This window comes from Brachycentrus maculatus, unplaced genomic scaffold (genome assembly GCF_059751285.1).
Source record: "Brachycentrus maculatus isolate JH-2025_06_01 unplaced genomic scaffold, ASM5975128v1 h1tg000306l, whole genome shotgun sequence".
Lineage (NCBI taxonomy): Eukaryota > Metazoa > Arthropoda > Insecta > Trichoptera > Brachycentridae > Brachycentrus > Brachycentrus maculatus.
In genome coordinates, this window is record NW_028281056.1 from 1,667,032 (window position 1) to 1,691,830 (window position 24,799).

Consider the following 24,799-nt stretch of genomic DNA (forward strand, 5'->3'; position numbering starts at 1 on the left):
CCTCATTTCAAAGTCAGAAAAAAAGGAATCGTATAATGTTTTTATATGAATATTATGTTTGTTAAGGTCTAAACTTTTTGTACGTAATTATCAAATTCCGTCGCCAGCGGCCTGCAAAAAACACCCGTCTGAAATGCGTTAACCGTTTAACTGCTGAGATTTTTTATGTATGCTAAAACTGTTGAAAACTCGTTTGAAATAATGGTTTATTTCAAATTAAGCAGATTGAAGGCGGATAAAAAAGGGTTTTTACAACAACAACAAAAATGCATTTTTATTTTTCATCAGTATTTCGACTTGAAAAACGTCGGTGTATTGACATTTTTCAAAGTATACAAGAGCCAATATATTGTCGCAGCAGTCAAATGTGTTAGTATTGTAGAAATGAGGAAATCATCTGGCTAATTCCGATGGGTCGTAATGACGGGTAACATTCCTTTTGTCTTAGTATCTAATTGTAACCCTGGATGCTGCTGCTGGCGATCTCGGTGGCTTCTCGGGTGCCCGATCAGTCCATGCAGCAGCACGCAAGGCTGGAGTGGTGTCCTCACGCGGACAGAAGCGTGCGGATGTTCTTGGGCGTGGAGTGGTGGTTGAGGTGACGCGTGGTGTAGCGCAGGGCGTTGAGCAGCGGCTCGGCCTTGGCGGGCGGCTGCTGCTGCAGGAAGCGCACGCAGCCCTTGACGTCCACGCAGGAGGAGCGGCAGAAGGCCCCCGAGGGGTGCACCCAGTCGTACAGGATCACCAGCCCCACCATCACGCGGAGCACCAGCAGGGACGTCTCCTCGCGGCTGAACTGGGCCACCAACTTACTGGAAATTTATGTTAAGTTTTTTTCTTCTTTAATTAACAAATCTGCATAGCCAAAATAATGTATAAAATAGTCTCAATAGAAATAAAGTGTCCAGTTGTACAAAGTGAACACAATCACTCTCCATCATCAGATAAAATTGAGTGCAATAAAAATAATAGTAAAAAAATAGTATTGATTTTATATTTCATTTGTCCAAAAAAAAAAACCTAAATATAAATCTATTTAAATAAATATTTTTAGACATAAATAACAAATAGCCGAAGTGCTATTAATATTTTAATGATTTCATTGATTGATTCGGCAATCACTTTGTGTAATATCTATCCATAATTAATTAAAGTTTTACTAGATAAATGCATTGAAAAACATGTTACATTCGTATGTAATTTTCATATTCAATTTAAGAAATAGTGGTACATATTTACCAAAACTTCAATTAAAAATGGATAGATTTTACCACAAAGTGACTGCCGAGTCAAATGTGAGAGATGTTTAACACGTTGACTGCCAACTACGAGTTGTCTCGTACTGTGTTTACTTGCCATATTCGTGCAGCTTTTTTTTTTTAGATGGGAATTGCCTTTATTATTTACTTTGCTTATTATGTACAAGGTTTATAGATCATTTAGTGGATTTTTATTTCTTCTTAGCTACTTAAATATGTTTTTATTTGAATCTGTATTGGGAACAGGAGGGATAATCTAGTGTGGGCCAATCAGGAACTTCTCAGCATTTGCTCATTGCTGGGAGGAAACCACTTAAAACTCCTCAGGAGAAGGCGGACTATATTCGTGCAGCTACGATAAAGATATTCCTAGTATATAAGTGCTAATATGGATAGATGACGCATGGGAAGAGAACAAAAATCAATGCTGGCTTACGTGAACAGAAAATTTATTAATAAAACCGAAAATATAATTATGAAAAAATTATTCAAAATCAAGAAGTAAAAGAATATTTTTATTGTTTGTGAAATTGGCTTTTAAGACCGGAATTCCGAAAATGTGTTAAAAATTATGCTTCTATTTTTATAACGTATTAAAATATTTTCACTTCTAACTTCACTGCTAACTTACGGATTCTCCAGCATCCTCAGGCAGACCTTGGCCATGGTGCCGAGTGTCTCGGTGGTGTTCTCCAGGTCCTGCTGGTTGTCGGCCACGAACTGCGAGGTGGCCTCGGAGAGCACCTTAAGCATGGGCGTGGCGTGCGCGTAGAACAGCGTCACGCGGTTGGCCAGCTCTGAGCCCAGCGGGGCCGCCTCGCCCGCCGGCGCCCCCCGCGACACCACGCGCCGGTAGTAGCTGAAGTCGTTCTGGATCGCCGGCGTCTTCATCTGGACCAAAGTCACTCATTTATTATTTTTTAAATTTTCAATGTCAATTGGACGAAACAATGAAATTACGTAATTACAATCTATATTTATATAATTCGTCAAAATGATAAAATATGGTATTGTAATGAATATTTAAACGATATTTAAATATATTTTTGTTTTAGTAAAAAACTTGAAGTGAGTTCTGGGACATTTTTTGTTTTAAAAGCATTTCAAATGTCGGGTTGTGGTCCCCCGGTAAGTATTGTGGACTCTTGAGTCAGAGTTTCTGGGTTCGAACCCATAATCACAATTTGATATAGGCTCACAGAAATTGAATGAAATTGAAGTGTTTTTGTAAATAATAAAAACACTAATATTTTTCTTAAAAAAATAATTTTTAAAAATACTTGAAAGCTGTTAGGTCAGGAGTCGGAATAATCGGCAGGTTTGTATGAAGAGATGCATGATGTGGGAGAGGCGATGATTGTTTGCAAAGACAGATAAGTGTGGCATTCTATTGTCTCTACCTTCCCCTCCATAGAATCAGCGTGATGGCTATTTAATTCTTCTTCTTCAAACCCTTATCCGCACCCCAATGGTGTCTAGGGTACTGCATCATATAAACGCAGTTTTATCTTGATCGTTAACACATGAAGGAAAGGTGATCAGCCCTCCGCTTCAGGTACCAGTCCAGGGTTATATTAAATAAATATTAGACTGAAAAATCACAAATATTTATTTTGATCCTCTTGAGAATCGAACCCGGGACCTCCAGCATGGTAGCCTAGCGTGCTGACCATTACGCTACGGAGGCGGACATCGGGCGTGATGGTTAGTTGGTTTAAATAAAATAAATTAGTAAAAAGAGTGAAAAATATTGATATATTTATTTGTTGACATCATTGTAATAGTGATGGTTTATCAGCAACCCCTCGGCTGCATCATACACCAACACTTGGTAATGATAATAAAAATTGGTTCCGAGAGGGTGCTAAAAATGAAACCGAATATCTAATGTAAGTAGTTAGGTAAATTTACAATCACAAAAGTTTGATTACCTTGCACTCATCGAACTTGAGGACAAACTCCAATATTTCGGCAAACTGTTTCACCAGAGCCTGCTGCTGCTCCAGATGCTGTGTGGGGCTCATGGGACCCCCCACCAGGGACCCCAGCAAGCGAGGAACAACCTGGGGAAAGATCAAGATTATATGAGAAACCGAAAAGTTGTCTTAGTTTGAAGCTAGTTGTCAACCGCATGAAAATAACTAGAAAAAACAAGAAATATCACTTAATAAACTATAAACCTTATACATAATAAGCAAGATAAATAATAAATGCAGCTCTCATCTAAATATATATATATATATATATATATATATATATATATATATATATATATATATATATATATATATATATATATATATATGTGTATATATATATATATATATATATATATATATATATATATATATATATATATATATATATATATATATATATATATATATATATATATATATATATATGTATCAGATATTTATTTCGACTTTCCTGGGAATCGAACCCCTGATCTCTAGTGCAGTATCCAAACACGCTTACAACGCGCTACAGAGGCGGACGTAGTTAGTTAGTTAGTTAGTGTATACATATTATCAAATTCATAACGAAAATTATTTTATTATATCATACTTAAAAATATTGCTTATTAGAATATGTTATCATCAGGCAAATACACGCACAGTCGTATCATAGTGCGCAATACATAATATAAGGACAATATATCTTTGTTTGATAATAACAAATTATACACAGAGCTCTTTATGCATTTTGTGTATTATCGTAAATATAATAATGCAACATTTCTATTTAGCATATTATTTGAGGCAGATCAGTAAATATCGCTATAAAATACAGACACCGACGGCTAGGTAGCTAGTTAATCAGTTACAGTATTATATTGACAAATTATTATCTGTGTTTAGTAGTGAATGCACAGCAAAGGATGTGGTATACCCAAATACTCCCTGCAAAGCGATTACAAATGTGTAACATTGAAACAGCAAGTTTTTTTCATCGATGAAACTAATAATTATAAAAACATTTTTAAATAAAAGGAATTGCAAAATTTTGTCTGTTAAACAATGATAATTTTGAAAGGTAGACAGAATGTAAAAATAAATCGGAAAGATATTGCATTCATTTAAAAATAAGTGCGCTGGTTGCGACCTGGTAAGATCACTTTGCCCATAGCAGATTTTGTAGCCGATCGAAGCGTGAGACATCTATCAACCAATTTGTCTGGAATACACAGCTCTTTAAGACATTTTGGATACTAATACTTTTCATAATTGCAAGTCATGTTCCCTAAGCAAAGCACTTACACTTTCAAATGTCAACAGCATGATAAACAATTAGTCATCAATTGGTTATACAAAAACTGACCATATTAACAGAATTTCACGGCATTTGCCCTTGAATAAAACAGACGGTTGGCCTTCGTCAATATGGAACAAAGATAATGACAATCGGAGACCGTTAACACATTCTTAGAAACAGGATATGCCTAATTTAACCTAAATACTAATGTCGGAGTGTGTTCTCACTTCGCAGGATGCACATGAGCTGAATTTTAATTTGTTGAAATATTATTTAAGTACAATACTTAACCAACCATACACACAAAAAATTCTCAATAAAAAATGCTTATTGGGTACATTTCGGCTGTCCAAATTTAAAACACAGTAAGGGACATTTTTTGTAGTACGTGTTTTTTGCATTTTTGGACTAAGTAGAGTCTACTTAGTCCATAAATGCAAAAAAGATGTCCCTTACTGTGTTTAAAATTTGGACAACCGATTTAGCATGTCAGATTAAATTGTTTTAAATTATTTTTGTACAGGTTATTTTTGTGAGAAAAATCATGTATCCCAAATCAAATCAAAGATCCCAGAATTTATAAATAATAAAATTATATAAAAAGTAAATTGATTATGACATGCAATTAAATAAGACATGGCCGAATGATGCGATCTATTTTAGATCTACCCATCTCCATTATCTATTTATGAATAGTTTTTTTTTTACATAGTTTTGTTATTTAATGACTTTATGGATAATGTAAGTAGGTTATACAATTTTATTGCATGATAATCAAAGCTCCTTTGGCCAAAAGGGGTATGAGTTACATTTTGTACGATGTGTTTTAGTACAAGAACATTAAGTATTGACATTAGTACAAGAAGTTTATAAACGATAATATTTATTTTTTTAAATCCTTTTTTAGGTTTATTCTTATTTGTATTATTATGCTATGTGTTGTGCACTCAACACATGGTTTACAAACTCTACCAGCGTCTGAACAGTCATGAAAATCTTTAAAACATAATCACAAAAATTAGCCAAAAGGGTAAAAAGTCAGTTGAAGAAAATTATGGAGAACCATGGAGAAAGTTTAACGCAAAGGAAAAGTACAATAAATTAATCATAAGTTAGTTTCCTTTTTGTCAGTACATAACTGTCAACGTTGCCTTTCAGGTATTTTAAGGCTTGGTAACAATGGGCTACAGACAGCATCATACCTGTCAGGGTCAGTTTTTAAAATGCCTACACTGTTTAACCACTTTATGCTCAGGTTTTTTTCATAAAAATATCGAACTATTTTAAATTTTTTAGTTATAGAGTTTACATAATTTAAAAATTGTCCACTTAAAAAAAATAAACAGAATCAATAAGAAATGTAAAAAAAACTTAACTCAACTAATCGATTAAAATAAAACAAGTCCAACTATAATAATAAAAACATAAAATTTCAATAAAAAGCGTCAAGTGGCAACTAGCGTGCTCAGTTTGATTGTTTATCTAATGTGACGCAAACAAGTGGAAACATGCGAGCAGTGCTTGGGTTGGCACAATACGACACATGCGCTGTCCGCTAACATTGCTTGCTTGTTCAAAATCATGAAGTGGTAAAGTAAATAAATGGAGATACATTTTAGTATTTTTTTATTATTATATTACACAGATAAATTGTTAAAGATTTTCAAACGTTATGTCCGCCTCTGTAGTGTAATGGTCAGCACGCTCGGCTACCGTACTGGAGGTCCATATTAAATAAAAGTGATTTTTTCACTCTTATATTTATTCAATATTACCCTGGACCAGTAACGGAAGCGGAGGGCTGATCACCTTTCCTTCATGTGTTAACGGTCAAGATAACACTGCATTTATATGATGCAGTGCCCTATACACCATTGGGGTGCGGATAAGGGTTTGAATGAATATGTGAAAAAAAAAACATGGGACAAAGTATCCTATGGTTATATATATAAAATTTAAATTGTCACAGAATGATAATTTGATAATAAAAATGACAGATTTTAAAATAACATACATTTTTACTGATAGCATTGCTAAAATACATTGTTTTAAAATACATTTAGTCAAAAATTGCATGTTCCGTGATAGATCACATTTATTACCATGTGAAGTAAAAAAATATGTATGTGAATATGTATTTTGCATTTAACCTAATCAAATTCATGATGACACTATCAAAATTTAGCACATTCTTTCAAAGTAATATTTATATCATAAAATAGAACAACAATGAAAAATCTAAATTTAAGTCTTGTACTGACATTTTTTGGTGGAACCGCATTTTATAGAAAAAAAACAACTAAGTATGTAGTTTTTTTCACATTAATTTTATTTGGCCAGCAACAGGGTTTCGTCGTAACTGACATCAACCGACGAAACCCGGTTGCTGGTCGAATAAAACTCATGTGGAAAAAACTACATAAGTACTTAGTAGTTATTTTATTCTATGAAAAATCTAAACATAACTTGAAAATTGCAACACTTCATCTTCCCATCCATTAATCAAAATGAATTTCATTAATCAAAATTATTTATGTAATTTTTATTCATTTTTACTTAAAATAATTTAATATCTTATTTTTAATTATTTTTAGCTTACAAATAGTTAACACAAACAAATCAGTATAAGTTAAAGATTGAAAAACCAGCCCCTACACAACAACAAAAAATTATTATGATTCATAATTCCTAGTCAATATGTTTCCTGTGAGTGACCGCTATAATTCTTCAGAGATTAGTTTGCCAGTACCTCCCCACCCCAGTTTTTATAGAATAAGTGCTCTTGGTAATACAAGCTCGGTGAGTAAGTGAGGTATGCTATATAAATACTGGGTGACTAACAAGAATGTACCCAAAAAAAGAGGTGATGAATTTTGTAAGAGAAAATATTCCAAGAACTCAGGAGTGCGGCCGATATCAATTTGTTTATTTGGACATTGAATTATTTTTTAAAGATAACATATTCTAGCACTGTTGAACAGCGTCTTTTAATTCTAACAATGTCAAGGAAAGTAAAAATAAGAATTTGATTCAATTTAAAAAAATTAAAACACCTAATTTTGGTTACATATATATTGTAGTTTTTTCCACATTTATTTTATTTCACCAGTGACCGGGTTCCGTCCTTACTGATGTCATCAGACTGGTGGGAGGCTAGACAAAATTTTATGTTATAAACACAACAACGCAGGGGTTGAAAACCATGATTTTATATAACAGAATTTTTCTGACAAAATAAATTTCAAATGAATGAATTTGAGCAGTGATTTATATATTTAAGAAAAGGCGTGATGGTTAGTCAGTTATTTACTCGATTAAAAAAAAATTACACTGCGAAGTCTTGCCAGACTGAATGTCGAAATTGCTTTCTGAATAATTTTACAATACGACTAAAAAAAAAGTGTAATATACTTTGACTGTTCGTAAGTAAGTATAAACTTAAATAATAAACAATTGAGGCGGTTAGACTTTGTCATTTTTCATAGCATGCTCACTTAACATGCGATGAATTTCAGTCCATCCTGTGGTAGGCTGCGATGGTCATAGTCTGTTTAACCTTTCCAACCAAGTGATCACTACACAATTCAATATTAACATAAATATGCCAAGTGTAATGAATGTTTTGCAGAGTTAACATACGTGTAGAAATACAGGTTTGTTATTCATGATTCAGCAGGCTAATGACCTAATAATGCCCACGCTGATTGCAGATCTGGTACAAAAACAGAAATCATCGCTCTACACAAACTGTCATAATATAAAATTTAGTTTAAATTTTACTTGGTAAATGGCACTATTTCTTAAAATCTGTTGTGACACATCGCTCACTCCTTTCAAGAACGTTATAAATAAAAAAACTTGATTTTTCAGGAGAATGTTTTTTAAAGTTTAAAAATATAATACAATGTATTAAAAATAAATATCTAGCCACTTACTGAACTTTTTACTGTGCAACAGATCTTTTTAGGTAAAACCTGAAGGTATTTTCTCCATTTGAAAAATATTTAGTGTATTTAAAAAAATAATTAAACAATACCTTTTCTTCAAAATGCAAAAACAACACTTTCTGCCCTGTAGCGGGTAAATATTATATTAAAAATATGCCGCTTTTGCTGGGATATAGTACATTTTATGGACATTCCGAAAACATGCACAACTGAAAATTTACGATTTTTGATTTATGACGTTTTTGAACGGAGTGAGCGATGTGTGAATTGCATATATTTTATGTTTACATATTTATGTTATTTATAGTATTTTTTATCTTTTAATATATTTATTTTATATTATAATTGATTTATAAATTAAGTTTAGTAATTTATCAATAGTCATCACTTAAGCCAGCCAATGGCAGGTTATAGAGCCTGTGAATGCCTAGACTTCGTATAAAAAGATGCTTCGTATCTTGTCGTCCATATCTAATATATTTTTATATATGTCCACCGGTGGTTATATTCAGTGTATGAGTGATATAAAATAAATTATTAAAAAGATTAAAAGATTGGTAAATTTTTAAACTTTTTTAAACTTTTAAGTTTTAGTGTAGGAAATTGATATTGTAAATTAAGTGAATATGTTAGATGTGTGATATGGTGTATGTCACAAAACAGATTATGAAATATGTCTGTAATTAAGACACTTAAGAGGTGATTCATAATCATGACCATTGTTTATTTTTTAATTTTTTATCACAAGCTTAATGCCAATTCAAACATGTAAAATATATCAATTGATTAAAAGTTATATCATTAATCCAATATTTTGTAGCACAATTCAATTAAATGTATTTTTTTGTTCTTATTTCAAATTATCATTAATTCAAATAAATAATCACTTACCCGTTTAAATATAAAATCAAAAAAGTTTGGGAACAATAAATTAAGGGCGTTTGTGCACTACATGGAATTTTACCGTCCGGCAGCCTGGTTTTGAAATATGAAAGCGACTAGGACAGTTTAGCGTGATCGAATTTACGCGTAACGTATTCGCACACCGATCCTAAGAAAGATGGACAAAAGCACAAGCCAATCCAAGCCAATCATCGTTTTAAAATGCTAACTGACGTGCCGGATGGTAAAATTCCGTGTAATTCCATGTAGTGCACAAACGCCCTAAGGGCACCCACATATTTTTATCATATTTAATTTTTCCTTTAAAAACCTAATGATTAACTAACAGGTCATAAAATTATTATCATGGAATAATAAAATCAATGTGATTAATTAAAATGGAAAGAAAGAAAATAACAGTAAAAATACTATGGTCAAGAAACACATTAAATATACAACAGTTTATAATAGTGTTTACTGTATTATCTTTCCATGAATGAACACAGTGAACATACCTAACTGCTGTTCAACAGCAATTGAAGTGTAATAATAGTATGTCTTTTGTGCGGAAATGAAAATGATGCGGAATGCACCATAACACGTGTCACAATAGATTTTAAGAAATAGTAGTATTTAATAATAAAAAACCCTTATCCGCACCCCAATGGTGCATAGGGCACTGCGTCATATAAACGCAGTGTTATCTTGATCGTTTACACATGAAGGAAAGGTGATCAGCCCTCCGCTTCAAGTACCAGTCCAGGGTAATATTGAATAAATATTACAGTGAAAAAATCACTCATATTTATTCTTACCCCCCCTGGGAATCGAACCCGGGTCCTCCAGAACGGTAGCCGAGCGTGCTGACCATTACACTACGGAGGCGGACAGTTTTACTTAGTATTTACTAAGTAAAACTTAAAATAACATTTCCTCTAAACACCTATTAAACCAGTATTTTTTCAAACTTTTTCTATTCAAGGTACACCTGCCAAATTAAGAAATTTTAAAGGTACACCAAAGATAAAAACAAAGTTTATTTAAATATTGATTAGTTATTATAATTAATATAATGCGAAAACCTATATTACATATTATGTTTAATGCAAATTCTAAGCCTGCTTAACAGCACAGGCGATCAAAATTTGGAGCAATTGTTGATAAGGCTGCTCTCATTTCTTCGTTGATCATCCACAGGCATTTTTTTAATTTTTTTTTTTTATCAGTTAGAGTCGAAAATCCCAATTCGCACAAGTCGTGGCAAATGGTAAAAGAATTGCAATAGCACGCTTTGAAAGCAGTGGATATTAATTTTTTATATGCAGCCAAAAATGTGCTAGCCCTGTTTCGGAAATTTTCAGTTTTAATTTCCGATCAGTTTTTAGCTCCATGAATTCTTCTTGCTGGCTTATCGGTGAGTGACTTTTTCCGCGGCACACCAACTTATCACCACGGTACACCAGTGTGCCGCGGCACACATTTTGCGGAACACTGTATTAAACCAAACTTTACAGCTGACTATGACGACAATTCTCACCTTGATATATTTTAGTACATTTGGAAAATCATGTTGAATATATTTCATTTGAAAGCAGAAAGTGTTAACATGATATGCAAACTACATATCGCTCACTCCTTTCAAGAACGTCATAAATCAAAAATCGTCAATTTTCAGTTGTGCATGTTTACAAAATGTCCAGAAAATGTACTATATCCCAGCAAAAGCGGCATATTTTTAACTTAAATAATAATAAAATATTTTTCAAATGGAGAAAAAACCTTCAGGTTTAACCCAAAAAGATGTGTCACACACTAAAAAGTTCAATAAGTGGCTTGATATTTATTTTTAATACATTGTGTTATATTTTTAAACTTTAAAAACATCAGTACAAGAATAGAGTTGATGTGTTTGCAGTGTCATTTAAATAAATCATCTGTCAGTACTTTAATCTCTCTCATGATTCACCGTTCGATGAATACATTTTGGCCAGTCAACTGTATTCTCGTCTGTTGAATATTTTGGGATCCGCATTACACGGATACATCCGTGAGTATGTCACAGATATTTTAGTGATTTTGTGAAAAAATAAACAAAAATACATCAAAAGAGTATTTTCCAGAAAGTGGATATATTTGAGTTTTGTGATCAACTTTGCCACTGTTTATCCTTATCCCCACTCATTGACGCATAAGGCAGTATATCGAATTGATGCAATGTTAATTTAATCGCTAATTATATAAAGGCAAGGTGATCAACTTTACGCTTCAGGCACCAGGTGATATTAAATAAATATTAGAGTGAAAAAAATTTTTTTTAAAGGATTTGTTTACCATACATTCTACATATTTATTTGAAAATTTATGGTCCAAAACAACTCCGAAATTCTTAACCCTAGACCATGTGACTTGTTTTAACATTCCTTCATACGGGACAATTGTAAAATGTACGATGATAAGAAACTCTCATTTTACCAAAAGTTTACTAAAAACATTTAAAAATAAGTGTAACATGTTTTTTGAGAACTTTACATAAAATACTGATATAAAATATCAGTAAAAAAAAAATACATGCAAACAATACATAAATAGTTGTCACTACATTCTTAACATGTGTTGCCTCGGTACTCCCTACAGATTGGACATCCGTCGTAAATTTTACAAATGTCCCATAATCAATCACTTATTATTTTTAATTTATTTACTGTATTAAGTTATAACACAATAATACTTAATGATATAATATTTTTACTAACGAGTTACATTTCTAATAGAGCTTGTGTTACGCCACTTTAGCAGCTTGTGTTACGCCAACACTTTTTAGCAGACTGAATTTAAGATATTAATCTAATTAATACTAATAAATAAGTTTGTTTTTAAATTTTTTAAATATATGTGTTACCTATTTGTAAGCTAAAAAAATTAAAGCAAGATATGAAATTATTTAAAATAAAAACATGATAAATTATTTTGATGAGAGAAATTCATTTTGATCAATGCATGGGATGATGCATTGTTGCCATTTTCAAGTAATGTATAGATTTTTTTATTGTTCTATTTTTAATTTGGCTGAAAAAGTTTTCAACTCTCTTTCTCTCTCTATCTTTATATGGTCTTCATTGGAGAAATTTATTCTCATTAATAAGTTCAGCAGAGACCTGCAGGATATGATTTGGGAGTATTATTTATCTCACCCTCGAATAATCCCAAGAGCATAGTATATACTAAGTATAATACATAATATAAACTGAGATAGGTAGTGTAGACATGTTGTGTTGATACGGATAGCTGCAACCAATGGGAAATGAGCATGTTGCTCTTAATATGGAAGTCCCCATTGAGTTGGATTGATTTGTATTACAATACAGAAGGGGACATCATTGAAGAACGCTTATGTAAATGTACTTATCTCAGTAATCAAGTACTTCATGTACATTAGGTAGGTACATGGTTGACAAATGTATATATATATATTTTTTTTTAAAGATAAGCATTCCCATTCAGTAGTGATTTGCCATTGGATGGGGCAAAGATGGTTGCAATTGAAATTTTTTCATGAGAAAGAAATTTTTTATGCCACAATATTAAACAAAAACAATGACAGAGCATTATTTGTCCCACCTAATCACAGATACATATAATTTTTTGGGGATCAGAAACCACAATTTAAAAAAAAACTAAATTTAGACTAGAACATACAAAACTATAAAAAAATGAACAATTTCATGGTAAGAAACTAATCATTTCAGTATTAGGAAGCGTTTGATGAATGCCAAAATTAATTTACCCGTTGTATCTTCAGAGAATGCTCGTAGCAGCGAACCAACTTGGTGACCAGCGGAGAAACAGCTCTCCAAGCTCGCTCCATGCAAACTGGTGAAGGGTCTGCTATGGCCTCTCGTATCTCCTTCCCAGCTCCTTTGTAACACTGGATTTCGTCGAGAACATTTTCAGAATCGATCAAGACTCTCTGCACTTCTTCGAACACTTCTTTTTCGGTTTCCGTCGGCGCGGCATTCTCAAAATCGAGGAAAACCTCATACCGTTGTGATGAGCAACATGTAGAGTCGTCGCGCGCCAAGAGACTCAACAATTTCCCCATATTTTAGTATGCAGAGACTATTTTATAAACGGAAGTCAGACCACCACATTCTCATATAAAAATCCGAATTATTTAACAAACCGACACAGATTATAAAACCAAGCGATGTTTTTTCAAATACTTCTGCACTGTTTAGAAAAAGTGGTTGTAGTGAATAATGAAAATACACTAAAAACAAATATTATTTGCTTTTTGACAGATGTACTTCGCGAATCGAGATTTCCGACAACTGCAATGACTGCAATCCGCGAATCCGCAATGACCAATGACAAACGAGAGGGCGTTTCTTGAAAGAGGGAGATGAAAGAACATTCTAACCTCTCTCTTGAATAATGGAGATACCATCACAAAAAATATACTTCCAGTACTTTCTCAAATGCTCTGAATAATAAATAACTGGGGTGAATTTTTTATTTTTTCCAAAATATTTGTAGGATCCTGTTCTGATTCCATTAGAAAAAACCGGTCATATTTTTTTTAGGAGTAATGGTAGATTCTTAAGAGGAACAATAAACGCATTAATTTTATGAAGGGAAGGTGATCAGTGTTGGATTCAGAAAAACATTACATATTTGTACTCCTTTGTATTGTTCAGCACATTGGCTTACGTGCTAAAGGCCATGGTTTGATTCCAAGGGGGAGGTCAAAATAAATTTGTCTAATTTTCCACAATATTCATCACCCTGGGCACAATATTGATTACCATGCCGTCACATAGTTAATGATAAAGGTAAAACTGTGTCAATGTAACAAAGTGCCCTTTGCACAAGTAGGTGCCGATAAGGGTTAGAGGGAGAACATCAAATAAATAGAGTGAAATAACCACTAATATTTATATTGACCTCACTGGAAATTGAATCCGGATTCTCAGGATAGTTGCCAAATAATTTAACTACTATATTACAGAGGCGGATAAAAAGTCAGTAGGGCTATTCCTTGGAAAAATTCACATCGTTATTTCAAATGAAACATTTATGTATATATTTTTATATTGTAGTAAGGTGATTATAAAAACAAAGATACTCATTTTGTTATGTTTATTTTAAATAGTTGGATGTACAAAAAGAAAAAGGCTATTGAGTCACATAACTGAAGAAAATTTCAACATAGTAAATGCACATCCATCCTCATATTACATTATACCTTAAATGAGCAACTTGTGAGGTATTTCATATATTTTACACATACCTGACAACCAATTACATACTTTGCAAAGAGTCAATGGACAGATTGGGGGTAAGTATTTTAAGTTTCCTACTGAATGTTAATGATTATCAGTCACACAGAGTAAACCTCGGCAAGTTGACTAAAGGGAATCCAATCTAACAGTTATAAGATGAAAATCAGTCTAATTTTCGATATAGCACATTCACATTTTGTATTAAAATTGTAGGCCTATAAGATCAGGACCCTAATAAGCCAAATGAAATGGCCGTTACAACACTGCAAATGTTGTACATGGAGATAGCTGCATGGAGTAGGCATGTTGGAATTATGTTATAAGCTCTAGCGAACTTAGATGTCAGTGTGCGATGCAAAGATGATATACTGCATTCATATTTCAAAAAATAGCTTGCTGATTGCGGAATGGACGATACATATGAACATGACATTCGTTATTATAATGTGGCACAGGCATTATTTGGTCATGTGTAGTTTTGCTTATTGATTTTTACAGTATGAAGAAATTTAATTTCATACACAAAGTTTCAACAGTACTATGATAATAAAATTTGATACACGAAAAACTTTGATAATTCAAAGAGTAAAGAAAGTAAAGGTAACGAGTTATGTTTAAGAAATATGAAATAAAATACTAACTTAAAGAGTTTCAATGTATGGTTTTGAATATAAATTCTCACTTCTTGAGTGACTGATATCCTATTGAATTCATGTTTTATATTGCTCATTACTTAGGCTTTGTTTATCCACAACATGTAATTCCCATAAAGATGGTTTTACCTAAATTCTTCACGTTTCAATATTGCATGTGTACAATAAGGCTACTCGCAACTATTGAATAATTGAACATATCTTACTTATAGTAGTTTGAACAGGTTGATGTCTCCATAAAATATTGATTAGTTTGCCTAGGGTCCCGATATTAAACATTCATAACAACTGCGGTATATGAAATGCAATACAGTAGGTACCTTTAACTATAAGTACATTTTGAATCTCAATGGGGGTATATTATGTATAATAATATGCTAAAATATTTTATGTGTGCTCTATCATCTATACGAGAAAATAACTAGGAGAAGCAATGCTTTCTCAAAATAATTAATTGACATCATTTGAAATATAGCTACCCAAAACTATATTATTTCTTTTAGTATTGCAAATAACTGCTATGTATATTAGACTGATTTTATCATTTAATATGTAACAAAAAAATATAACAATTAAACTATGTTAATAAATAAATGTGTTGTATCAGTATAGATACATCATAAACTATTTTAAAAAATCTGATAATGTAGTTCCTTGGAGCTTGTTAAATCCAGGAACATACCACATTTGCCCAAATAAAATGCAGTCTCCAACATATGTAAATTAGTTATATGTTAAATTAGTCAATTGTTATGTCACCATTCCCTATTTGTGAAAGAGAATATGTGTTCCTTATACAATACAATAACATCATGAGGAAGTGTTATCGTTGCTTTCATCGTTCCATGTGGAAGTGTACATTAAAATTCTTTGAATAAAACAGAAATGTCAATATCCATTTTGTTTTTTCAGAGTAAAGATTCTCATTTTATTTGGGTCAATTACAATAAGTTATTTATGTGTATTTTAATAAAATTCTTTGGCTGAATAAATAAATGCGGTCTTACTTCAAAAACATCTAATTTGTTTTATATTTGTATAAATGTATATACATAAAATCCATAGAATGGAAATAAAATTGGTGTATAAAAAGCTTTACAAAAAAGTTAATAAATTTATTAAATAACATAATGATAAATTGATACATGGCAATAAAAAAATATTATAAATGCACCACGAATCGTTAAACTTCTATGACTAGAATGGTGATGCGTTGTAGCTTATAACTGAAGATAAAAAAAGTAACTCGCATACTAAATTCAACAAAATAAAACATTTAAGAACTCACAGAGGCTGCCATTGTGTACACATATTTAAGGTTTTCACAAGAAAAAAAAAACTAGGCCATATATGTTACATATCACTACATCAGCTATGGTAATATGTTATCACAATAATATAAATTTATAATATTATTCCATTACGAATTTGTGATGAAGTCGTGAATAATTCTAACTTGAATTATCACAAATAAACGCATATATAATCAGTAAAATTCATTTAAAAATAAGCGTATGTTTATTTTTTTACAATGAAATTGTAACATACAACATCACAAATTACGCAATCTAAATTATCCGAAACCACATTAGACATTTCGCCTTTACAATGACTAGCTAAAATGACACTTATTACCCTTTTGGTGAATTAACGAGAGATGACATGACATGACAGAATGTTATATTATATATCGTTATACATCAATACATCTTGCGTCAATAACACAGCACCACTATATTATATATACATATATATTATAAAGTTTCTTTCACACTGTAACATTTATACATATTGACTTCTTTTTAATATTTTTATCACTAGATATTTTATCATATAGACTAGAATTTTCAGCTCAAACACCTCCATCTTCCTATGATTGAAGAATAAAATGTATATCTAATGTAGAATTATCATATCATTCATCAATTCTGTCTCATTTCCTACTTAAAACAATCGAGAGTTCACAAACTAAAAAGAAAGAAAAAAAAACACAATATAACTTGAAATTTGACTAGCTTTTTTGTAGAGAAACATTTTTTCTTCTTCAAAATATATGTTCTTTTATTTAAAAGTGGGATGGTGAGTTTATCAACATTGTTAAAAATGTATTCATCAAGTACAATGCACCAGTTATTCGGAAATAAAAGTTCCTAAATAGGATTTATCAGGATGTCACCAAAGCTTGGATTGATTGAATATACATACTTTCTTTTTGTTATTGCGATTAATAATTACACAAACGCCAGGTGATCAGTTTTGCATTTCTTAAATTAACAGTAAATTATCATGAAATTGTTAATTTATCATGCATGATACTTTGCCTTTAAATCTTATTTAAAGGAAAATTGTTTAAAAAAAAGTTGACTCTTAGTATTAACAAAATTATGTTTTAAAATATAGCAAAAAGTAAAACCCCGCGTAGCCTGTATTTTAGAGGCTTGTCTACAGTTAGAATAGTAAGGACAGGGAAGGTTAATAAAAAAAATACTTCACAAACACTGAGACCAATTGAAAATAAATAATTGGCGGGAATCGAACCCGTGACACCTGTTTCGGAGTCGAGCATCTACCCAACTACATCACAGAGCCTGCATTTGCTCTGTAAGTTATTACTTTATACAATAATTCTACAGAAGATAACTGTAAAAAAAGTAACAGTTAGATATCATATTAATTTTAAAATATCTAGTCGGACAGCGTAATGTAACATAAGATCACGGCACCGTAAGTCACCATGACGAAGTTGTAGTTCATAAGGCTTAAAAATATCTCATTTATCATAAGATGATTCAGTAAGTTTATGGTCGGAGATTCTGTATCAGATGTACCAGAACTTTGGCAACTCTTTCCGCTTCATATTTATAACATTATTTTAAACACAACATATATAATTTTATAAATAGAGGTTACTTAGACATTACACTTAGTGAATTAGTAACTCATAAGTATACATAAGTACGATGCGAACATCATCATTTTAATTGAGGACTGAAAAGTATCTGAAACTTCACAAAGTTTCTTTTGGCTAGCATTTTTGCACCGAGAGGCATTATTAAATTAATATGGGGATGAAATTCAATGATAATGTATGTACGGTATCAATCTTTCCTCCCTTGAAATCAAAATGTCACCCGGTAATAGGGTTTTATAAAAAAAAAAATTATGCCAATCAGTTACATGATTTTGACAATTTATTTTATAAAACACTTGAAGATATATATTTTGTATTCATAATAAAACACGAAGAATACATTGTTTAAATGTCATAAAAATATTTTACCCTCTTATGGGCACAATTTTAACAACTATTCAATACATTTTTTTAAATTTGATTTAATTGATTATCAGGCTATTTTATAATTACATTCAAAATAATATTTAAAATAAGTCCCAATACGAATTACCTATTACAATATATTAGTGAAAATTTTGTTAGGTAAAGTTAGGGTTCCAATATTATAAGAGTCAGTCGTAAAGGACGCCAAGAAGAAGCTAAGTTAGGTAGGAAATAAATATTGGTCACCAGTGATCAACACAAATCATACTTTCCAAATACTATGATAAACATTGTCGAGTTTATTACGTTGCATATAAACGTTTCATATTGAGAATGCTGATAGGCATTTAATTTTTTTTACACCATTAAATATGTATCGGTATTAAATGGTGTCGGGTCAAAGTGAAGCTTACATTATTAGTAAGATGGCGAGAAATCAAACACAGTTTATTAAATATTTATTCTTCTTTTGACCCCTAATAATTAAATGAAAGCAAAGTGATCAGTCCATATAAGAAAAATATACATTACAAGCGCTCAAACCAAGCACTGGGAATCGAACCTGCAAAGCCGATTTCAGAGCCAAATTACAATGCCATCGCGGCAGTCTACCTAATCATAGGAAATAACAAAATATAATAAAAAATCAAAGTATTTTGGTTATTTTTTTCCTAAAAGATTGTCACTATCAACATTGGCACTTATACAAAAAGATTTCAAAAAAGGACCATGATCATATAATATACGTGAACACTTGTTAAAATCAATTGTGAAAGCACAAGTTTTATCCGTGTTTGATTCTTGCCATCTATATAATAATTTGTTGTTACTTTGTTGTGTATTATTCTTATCGGAAATATTTGAGAGCAGACACGAGCAGGAATTTTTCTATGAAGAGATCGGAGTCCAGGGCTGCAATGTGAGCGGCGCGGCCAATCAGAGCGTTGGCCGTGTGCGGCAAGGCGTGTTGGGCATCATATCGCGCTATGGTCACGGTTCCTTTGGCAACAAGCGGTGATATCATATTGTGGACCTGCGGAGGATTTATTTAGTTTATCATTCAATGTTATCTGCATTTCATTCATATTGTCACATCATCATAACTTAACCTTGACAAAAAATTAAAAGATTTTGTAGGAAGTCAAAATCATGTTAGTTTATTATTCATACTCAAGTATGTGCGTGCATCATTTGATTATTTAAAATAATAAAACAAAAAACTGAATTTAAACAACAGAATATTTTTTGTGATAAATTAACCATTTTGATCCAATTGTTTACTTATTTTTTGACTATTCACCAAGTTTTGATGAAAATGTGTTTATATGGTGTTGCATGTCGAAATAAGTGAACGTTGATAAAATGAGATTATATTCCCGGGTGTATGGCAAATCCCTCATAGAATAAACAGTGCATTTAATTTAAATATAAAATATTATGTAGATTGGTTCTTACTTCAGTATGTACCTCTAAATTAGGAAAGAACATTTATTTTTCTCCATCTTAGTCCTCATTACTGAGGGTTGTGACCCCTGTCGAGGCAATGACTCTTCTCCAAAGTCCAGAGTAAAGAACATTATCCGCTGATAACAGAGGAGAACTTTCTAAATAGCTTAACACGGGCAGTAATACCCACCCAAGTATCCACCCTTCTTTCTGAACCTAGTCCTAGAATTGCGGGCATAATTTCTAAAATGATAAAGCTTAACGCATTTAAACTATGAAATTTTGAATTAATTGTTATTATTATTTTTTTGTTTGTAAATAAAAATAATACTTGACACTAGCAGAAACATCCTTTCACTGGGTGACTACCAAATAAATAATAAAAAAAAACAATGATTGAATTTCAAAATATGAAAATCATGCCGGCCAATGCAATAGAACGAGTTTTATGTGTTGATATAAGGCAGTACCATCTCTCTGTAGGCCTGTCCGAGCACGCTCTGGTCGCGCACGGCCGCCTTGCACAGCTCCAGGCGCGCCGAGTGCAGCGGGACGTAGCGGTCCTGCCCCGAACCCACCAGCAGCACGTGCTGGAAGCGGTGCAGCGCGGAGCGGCGCGCGAGGCGACACAGGAAGCTCTGTCGCGGGTCCGCCGTGTCACGCAGGGACAGCTGCAGCAGCGAGCCCGACCGCTTCCACTTCTGCATGAACCACATCCCTGCAAACCAGATATACCTTTTTTCAGATTTCAAAGACAACAGCTAGAGGCGCGTTGCAGGAGCCTGGGTGAGGACCTATCCGACATCGGATTCATGATAGTTTATAAGGAACTGTTTAGAGAGGTGGTATCATACATGGTACCATAAACCAAGCTGGGACACAAAGTGCCGAACCCTCTTCTAGTGGAACGGAAGGTCTGCTGACGACAGCCAACAGTCCGGCTTCTCCCGCGAAGTTTTACGTGGTTTTCTCCCAGCAATGAGAAAATGCAGAGAAGTTCCTGATTGGCCCACATTAGATTATCCCTCCTGTTCCCAACATTAAAATTTAGATTAAAATAAAACATCTTTAAAAAAAGTAAGATGAAACAGAAATCCACTTAATGATCTATAAACCTTGTACATAATAATGAGCAAGGTAAATAATAAATGCAACTCCCATCTATCATTGTCATAGTTAGTTGAGGCGGCTCCCCAGCGAGTGCATCTCTAATTTATCTCTAACGAAGGGTGGGTTACCTGCGTTGACTAGGCCACTAGAGTTGTACAGCGTGCCGAGATGCGGGCCCGAGAGGGACAGGAAGGTGTGCAGGCGCGGCAGCAAGGTGCGCAGGGCCGGTCGGGAGAGCGCCGAGCGCACCAGGATGGCGCCCAGGGAGTGCCCCACAAAGGATATGCGCGCCGGCTCCATGCGTAGATTGTCCACGTGATGCAAGATCTCCTGGACCAGTCTGTGCATTGGAAAACACAATAAACAATAATTATTTATCTTCTGCTTGGTGTATGCCTTTTGGCCAGTTTTTAAGAGGGATTAGCCTACAACATCGCAGGAGGCTTATCCGTCTTGAAAACAATTATTTATCTTAATCTTTTCTAACCACCAGTGTTAATATTTGTTCTATATGTGGCAACTATCTGCTAAATACAATATAATGATGGGTAAACAGACAGGTGCCGTGGTGTAGTTGGGTAGACGGTCGACTGCGAAACTGGCATCGTGGGTTTGATTCCCGCCAATTGGGTTTGGGTGTTTGTGGAGTATTTCTCTCATTTACCTTTCCCATCCTTACTATCCTACCTGCAGACAAGCCTCTAAAAGTTGAGTTTTTGCGGGTTATTCCTTTAAAAAAAAAACAAAAAAAAAACATGTGACAGTACTGTTACATTTGTATGTGTGTGGAATATCAAAGGAAAATAGAGCAGAGTGGTGTGTGGGGTTTATATGAATGTTAGTTCAATCATAATTGAGTCATTGTCATGTAAATAATATATAATAATTGAATTTTCTTCCACACCTACCCGCGATGACCTTCAAAAATTGCTTACCTATCTGTCATGGTGTCGAAATCAGAGAAGGTGTCTCCTTGATTTCTTTCCGACATGAGGAAGTCCAGATGTGCTCCGGGAAGTCCTAATTCCAGATATGTCTTCACCAAGCGCAGATCCGCTGAGTTGCCATCCAGCCCGTGGACGCATACTATCAAGTGCAAGCCTAGAAATAGACAAAACATAAGAATGAGCCTTTAAATCCTTTCCAGTCCCCATAAAAATATGAAAAATTCAGGTAGACAGATATACATTCTAACGAGCAAAAAATAATGTGGTCCTCTGCTCCACATACTGTTGTAATAGATACGAGTGAAAAAAATGTGAGCTTACATTTTAACTTAATAATTATAATCCAATTCAATTCAATTTATTCAGTAAAAATTAACATATACATTACAAAGTAAAATTTAAAGCATTTACATGAACACAAAAATGATAAAATCAGCAAGAACACTCTTGTTAAAGATGTAGAAGAATCCTGCTTCGGAAAACCCCCTCAGACACATGGAACAGATTAATATCCGGCGTGATATTATTCAGCATAGTGGTAGCTCTTCCCACAGGCATAAACTTCGGCAGGTTGGTCCTGTATATAGGAATGTGAAACAATCTATGCCAAAATAATGATGAAAATAATGTCTTATGACATTCGCTATGGGACCTACGAGCAAAAAATCAATGTTGAATGAGATTCCACATTGGAACGGTAAGGATTAAAGAGTAATCATACCCTAACCAATGGCCTATCCAAAGATAAATACCAGAGAATAAAACTATTATGAATAAATGTAAATTTACCTTCAGGATTGAACATCCTGTACTCATCGCTGATGTGGAAGTACGGTAAGGAGGCTTCACTGGGAGGGAAGTCGGAGTACAGGGCGCCTGGGTATTTGACGGTTCGCTTGAATTCGTCCCGACATTTTGCAAACAGTTGTTCTGACTCGGCGAGGCCCACCACTGACGCAAAGCTCGTGTCTCTCTCTAAAAATATTTGTTTAAAAGAAACATTTATTGAAATGCAAATATCAACTCTACGGAGTAGAATGATTAAGGAAACACTTGTTTTTATACCATTTGAGTAAAAAAAAAGTGTTTCCTTAATCATTGTAACATGTCTTACCGCAAAGTTAATGCCGAAACAATAAATAAAATATCTACGGAGTAGTTATCATGCATAAGATTCTGGTGCTTTTTTTAAAACTGAGATATGAACAGTTCCCTCCTGGTGATGTATTTACTACAATTCGACTCTAAAAATGAGAATATAAATATAAAATATAATAGATACGGACTCAGAATTTTTGTATTCCTCCGTAGTATAATTATGTATTACATAAAAGTAATAAAATATATTGTTATTCATTTGAAGCAATGGAAATAAATACTTTGTGGAAAAAATCAGGGAGAGAACCACCAATACACGAATGTGCGTGCATGCCATGCTTTTGTGCATGGGGCTTGATTCTGTTTCCGCCAATCTCCATTCAGTAACACACAAGTCGTCCTCTGTGGCAGTTGTGCCGCTACGAAAGCTATGGCGGCTACTTGCTGATACTTGATATCAGAGATGATAATATCACAAAATTGTTACATTGTTACAACTTCAACAATGGTCAATAAAAGCAACATTTAGGAATATACACATTTTTCCTGTTTTTAAATCACATTTTCATATGGTATACAAAATACATATCACCGTTGCATGCTGATTTTTTTGCATCATAAGGGAAAGTTTAAATATGTTATCCTAGACTAGTTCCTACTTTGTCTCAATGATATTTATAGTACACCAGTGTGCCGCGGCACACTGGTGTACCGTGGTGATTAGTTGGTGTGCCGTGGAAAAAAGTCTAGTTTTGTGAAAATAACACAATTGCTCCAAATTTTGATTGCCTGTGCTCAGTTAAGTTGGCTCACATTTCGCATTAAACATAATATGTTAAATATGTTACCATAATATGGTAAATATGCAAATCTGAAATTTCTTAATTTGGTAGGTGTACCTTGAAAAGAAAAATTTTGCGGAACACTGATTTAGATAGTACTTTCAGTACCAAAAACCGAACACGGATTTAGATAGTACTTTCAGTGCCTTGTGCACTGTTGGAATATCGACAATAGTCTTTCCTCTTCTTCTTTCTGATTCTATCTGCACGCAGATGGTATATTGGGTACAAAACGAATAGACTTGGTGTTAACTTAATTATTAACTTGTTAACACAACACATGACTATGTTCTGAATGTATGTATAATTGTCATATGTGATTGAGCTGAATATTTAACCGAGACAGCTGGAAGCATGCAAGGGACTAACCATTTTCGTTATTATGCTTGGCAAGTTCCCCGGTACTTTGTGACTTGGTTATGCTGGGGCCAATGGAACTCGCCCTCTTCTGTCTCCTCTCTAGGGCCCCTTCGTACACGTGGTACAGGGGATTGTCTAACTGCAGAGTCGGTCCTGGTTGAGGAGGATCCTGAAGACATACAGAGACATTAAAATAAATACAGAAAAAAATATATTTACAGTGAAATAATAAAATGTAACAATCCTAACAGAAAAAAAAATTGACTAAAGATCTATGTATTTAAGATTACACTAAAATCAATCATACCTGTCAAAAAATTGGAGGGAAAAAACAAATGAAGACTGATACAATAAATGCAAGTAAAAAATTTAAAAACAGAACAAAATATAAACAATGTTGCAATATTTTTAAAAAAAGTTCTTACTTGTGGTTCTAAATTTCGC

General features: G+C 33.2%; 2 protein-coding genes across 3 annotated transcripts in view; both read right to left on the reverse strand.

Annotated features, from left to right (window-relative positions):
- Window positions 1-254: 254 nt before the first annotated feature.
- LOC148304741 (CYFIP-related Rac1 interactor B) lies at window positions 255-13,736 on the reverse strand. Its single transcript, XM_088267885.1, has 4 exons — window positions 13,128-13,736; window positions 3,191-3,322; window positions 1,891-2,150; window positions 255-812 (listed from the first exon to the last, which is right to left on the reverse strand). Exons 1-4 carry the CDS (start codon window positions 13,440-13,442, stop codon window positions 548-550), a joined length of 972 nt encoding a protein of 323 aa, XP_088124011.1. The 5' UTR covers window positions 13,443-13,736; the 3' UTR covers window positions 255-547.
- Window positions 13,737-14,470: 734 nt separating this feature from the next.
- The window catches only part of LOC148304742 (protein FAM135A), a 29,592-nt gene continuing 19,263 nt past the window's right edge, over window positions 14,471-24,799 (reverse strand). For both annotated transcript variants that reach the window (XM_088267892.1, XM_088267893.1), the window contains 6 exons: window positions 24,365-24,524; window positions 22,845-23,030; window positions 22,044-22,209; window positions 21,237-21,448; window positions 20,469-20,716; window positions 14,471-19,585 (listed from right to left, as the gene is read on the reverse strand). In XM_088267892.1, coding sequence (XP_088124018.1) covers window positions 19,400-19,585; window positions 20,469-20,716; window positions 21,237-21,448; window positions 22,044-22,209; window positions 22,845-23,030; window positions 24,365-24,524 — 1,158 coding nt within the window. In that variant the 3' untranslated portion in view covers window positions 14,471-19,399. The remainder of the gene's footprint in view (window positions 19,586-20,468; window positions 20,717-21,236; window positions 21,449-22,043; window positions 22,210-22,844; window positions 23,031-24,364; window positions 24,525-24,799) is intronic.

Coding starts and splice junctions, on each gene's coding strand:
- LOC148304741 (XM_088267885.1), bottom strand. CDS start 13,442: ATGGGGAAATTGTTGAGTCTCTTGGCGCGCGACGACTCTACATGTTGC. Junction 3,323..13,127: donor ATTCTCTGAAGATACAACGG/GTAAATTAATTT, acceptor ATCTTTCCCCAG/GTTGTTCCTCGCTTGCTGGG. Junction 813..1,890: donor CTGAGGATGCTGGAGAATCC/GTAAGTTAGCAG, acceptor ATAAATTTCCAG/TAAGTTGGTGGCCCAGTTCA.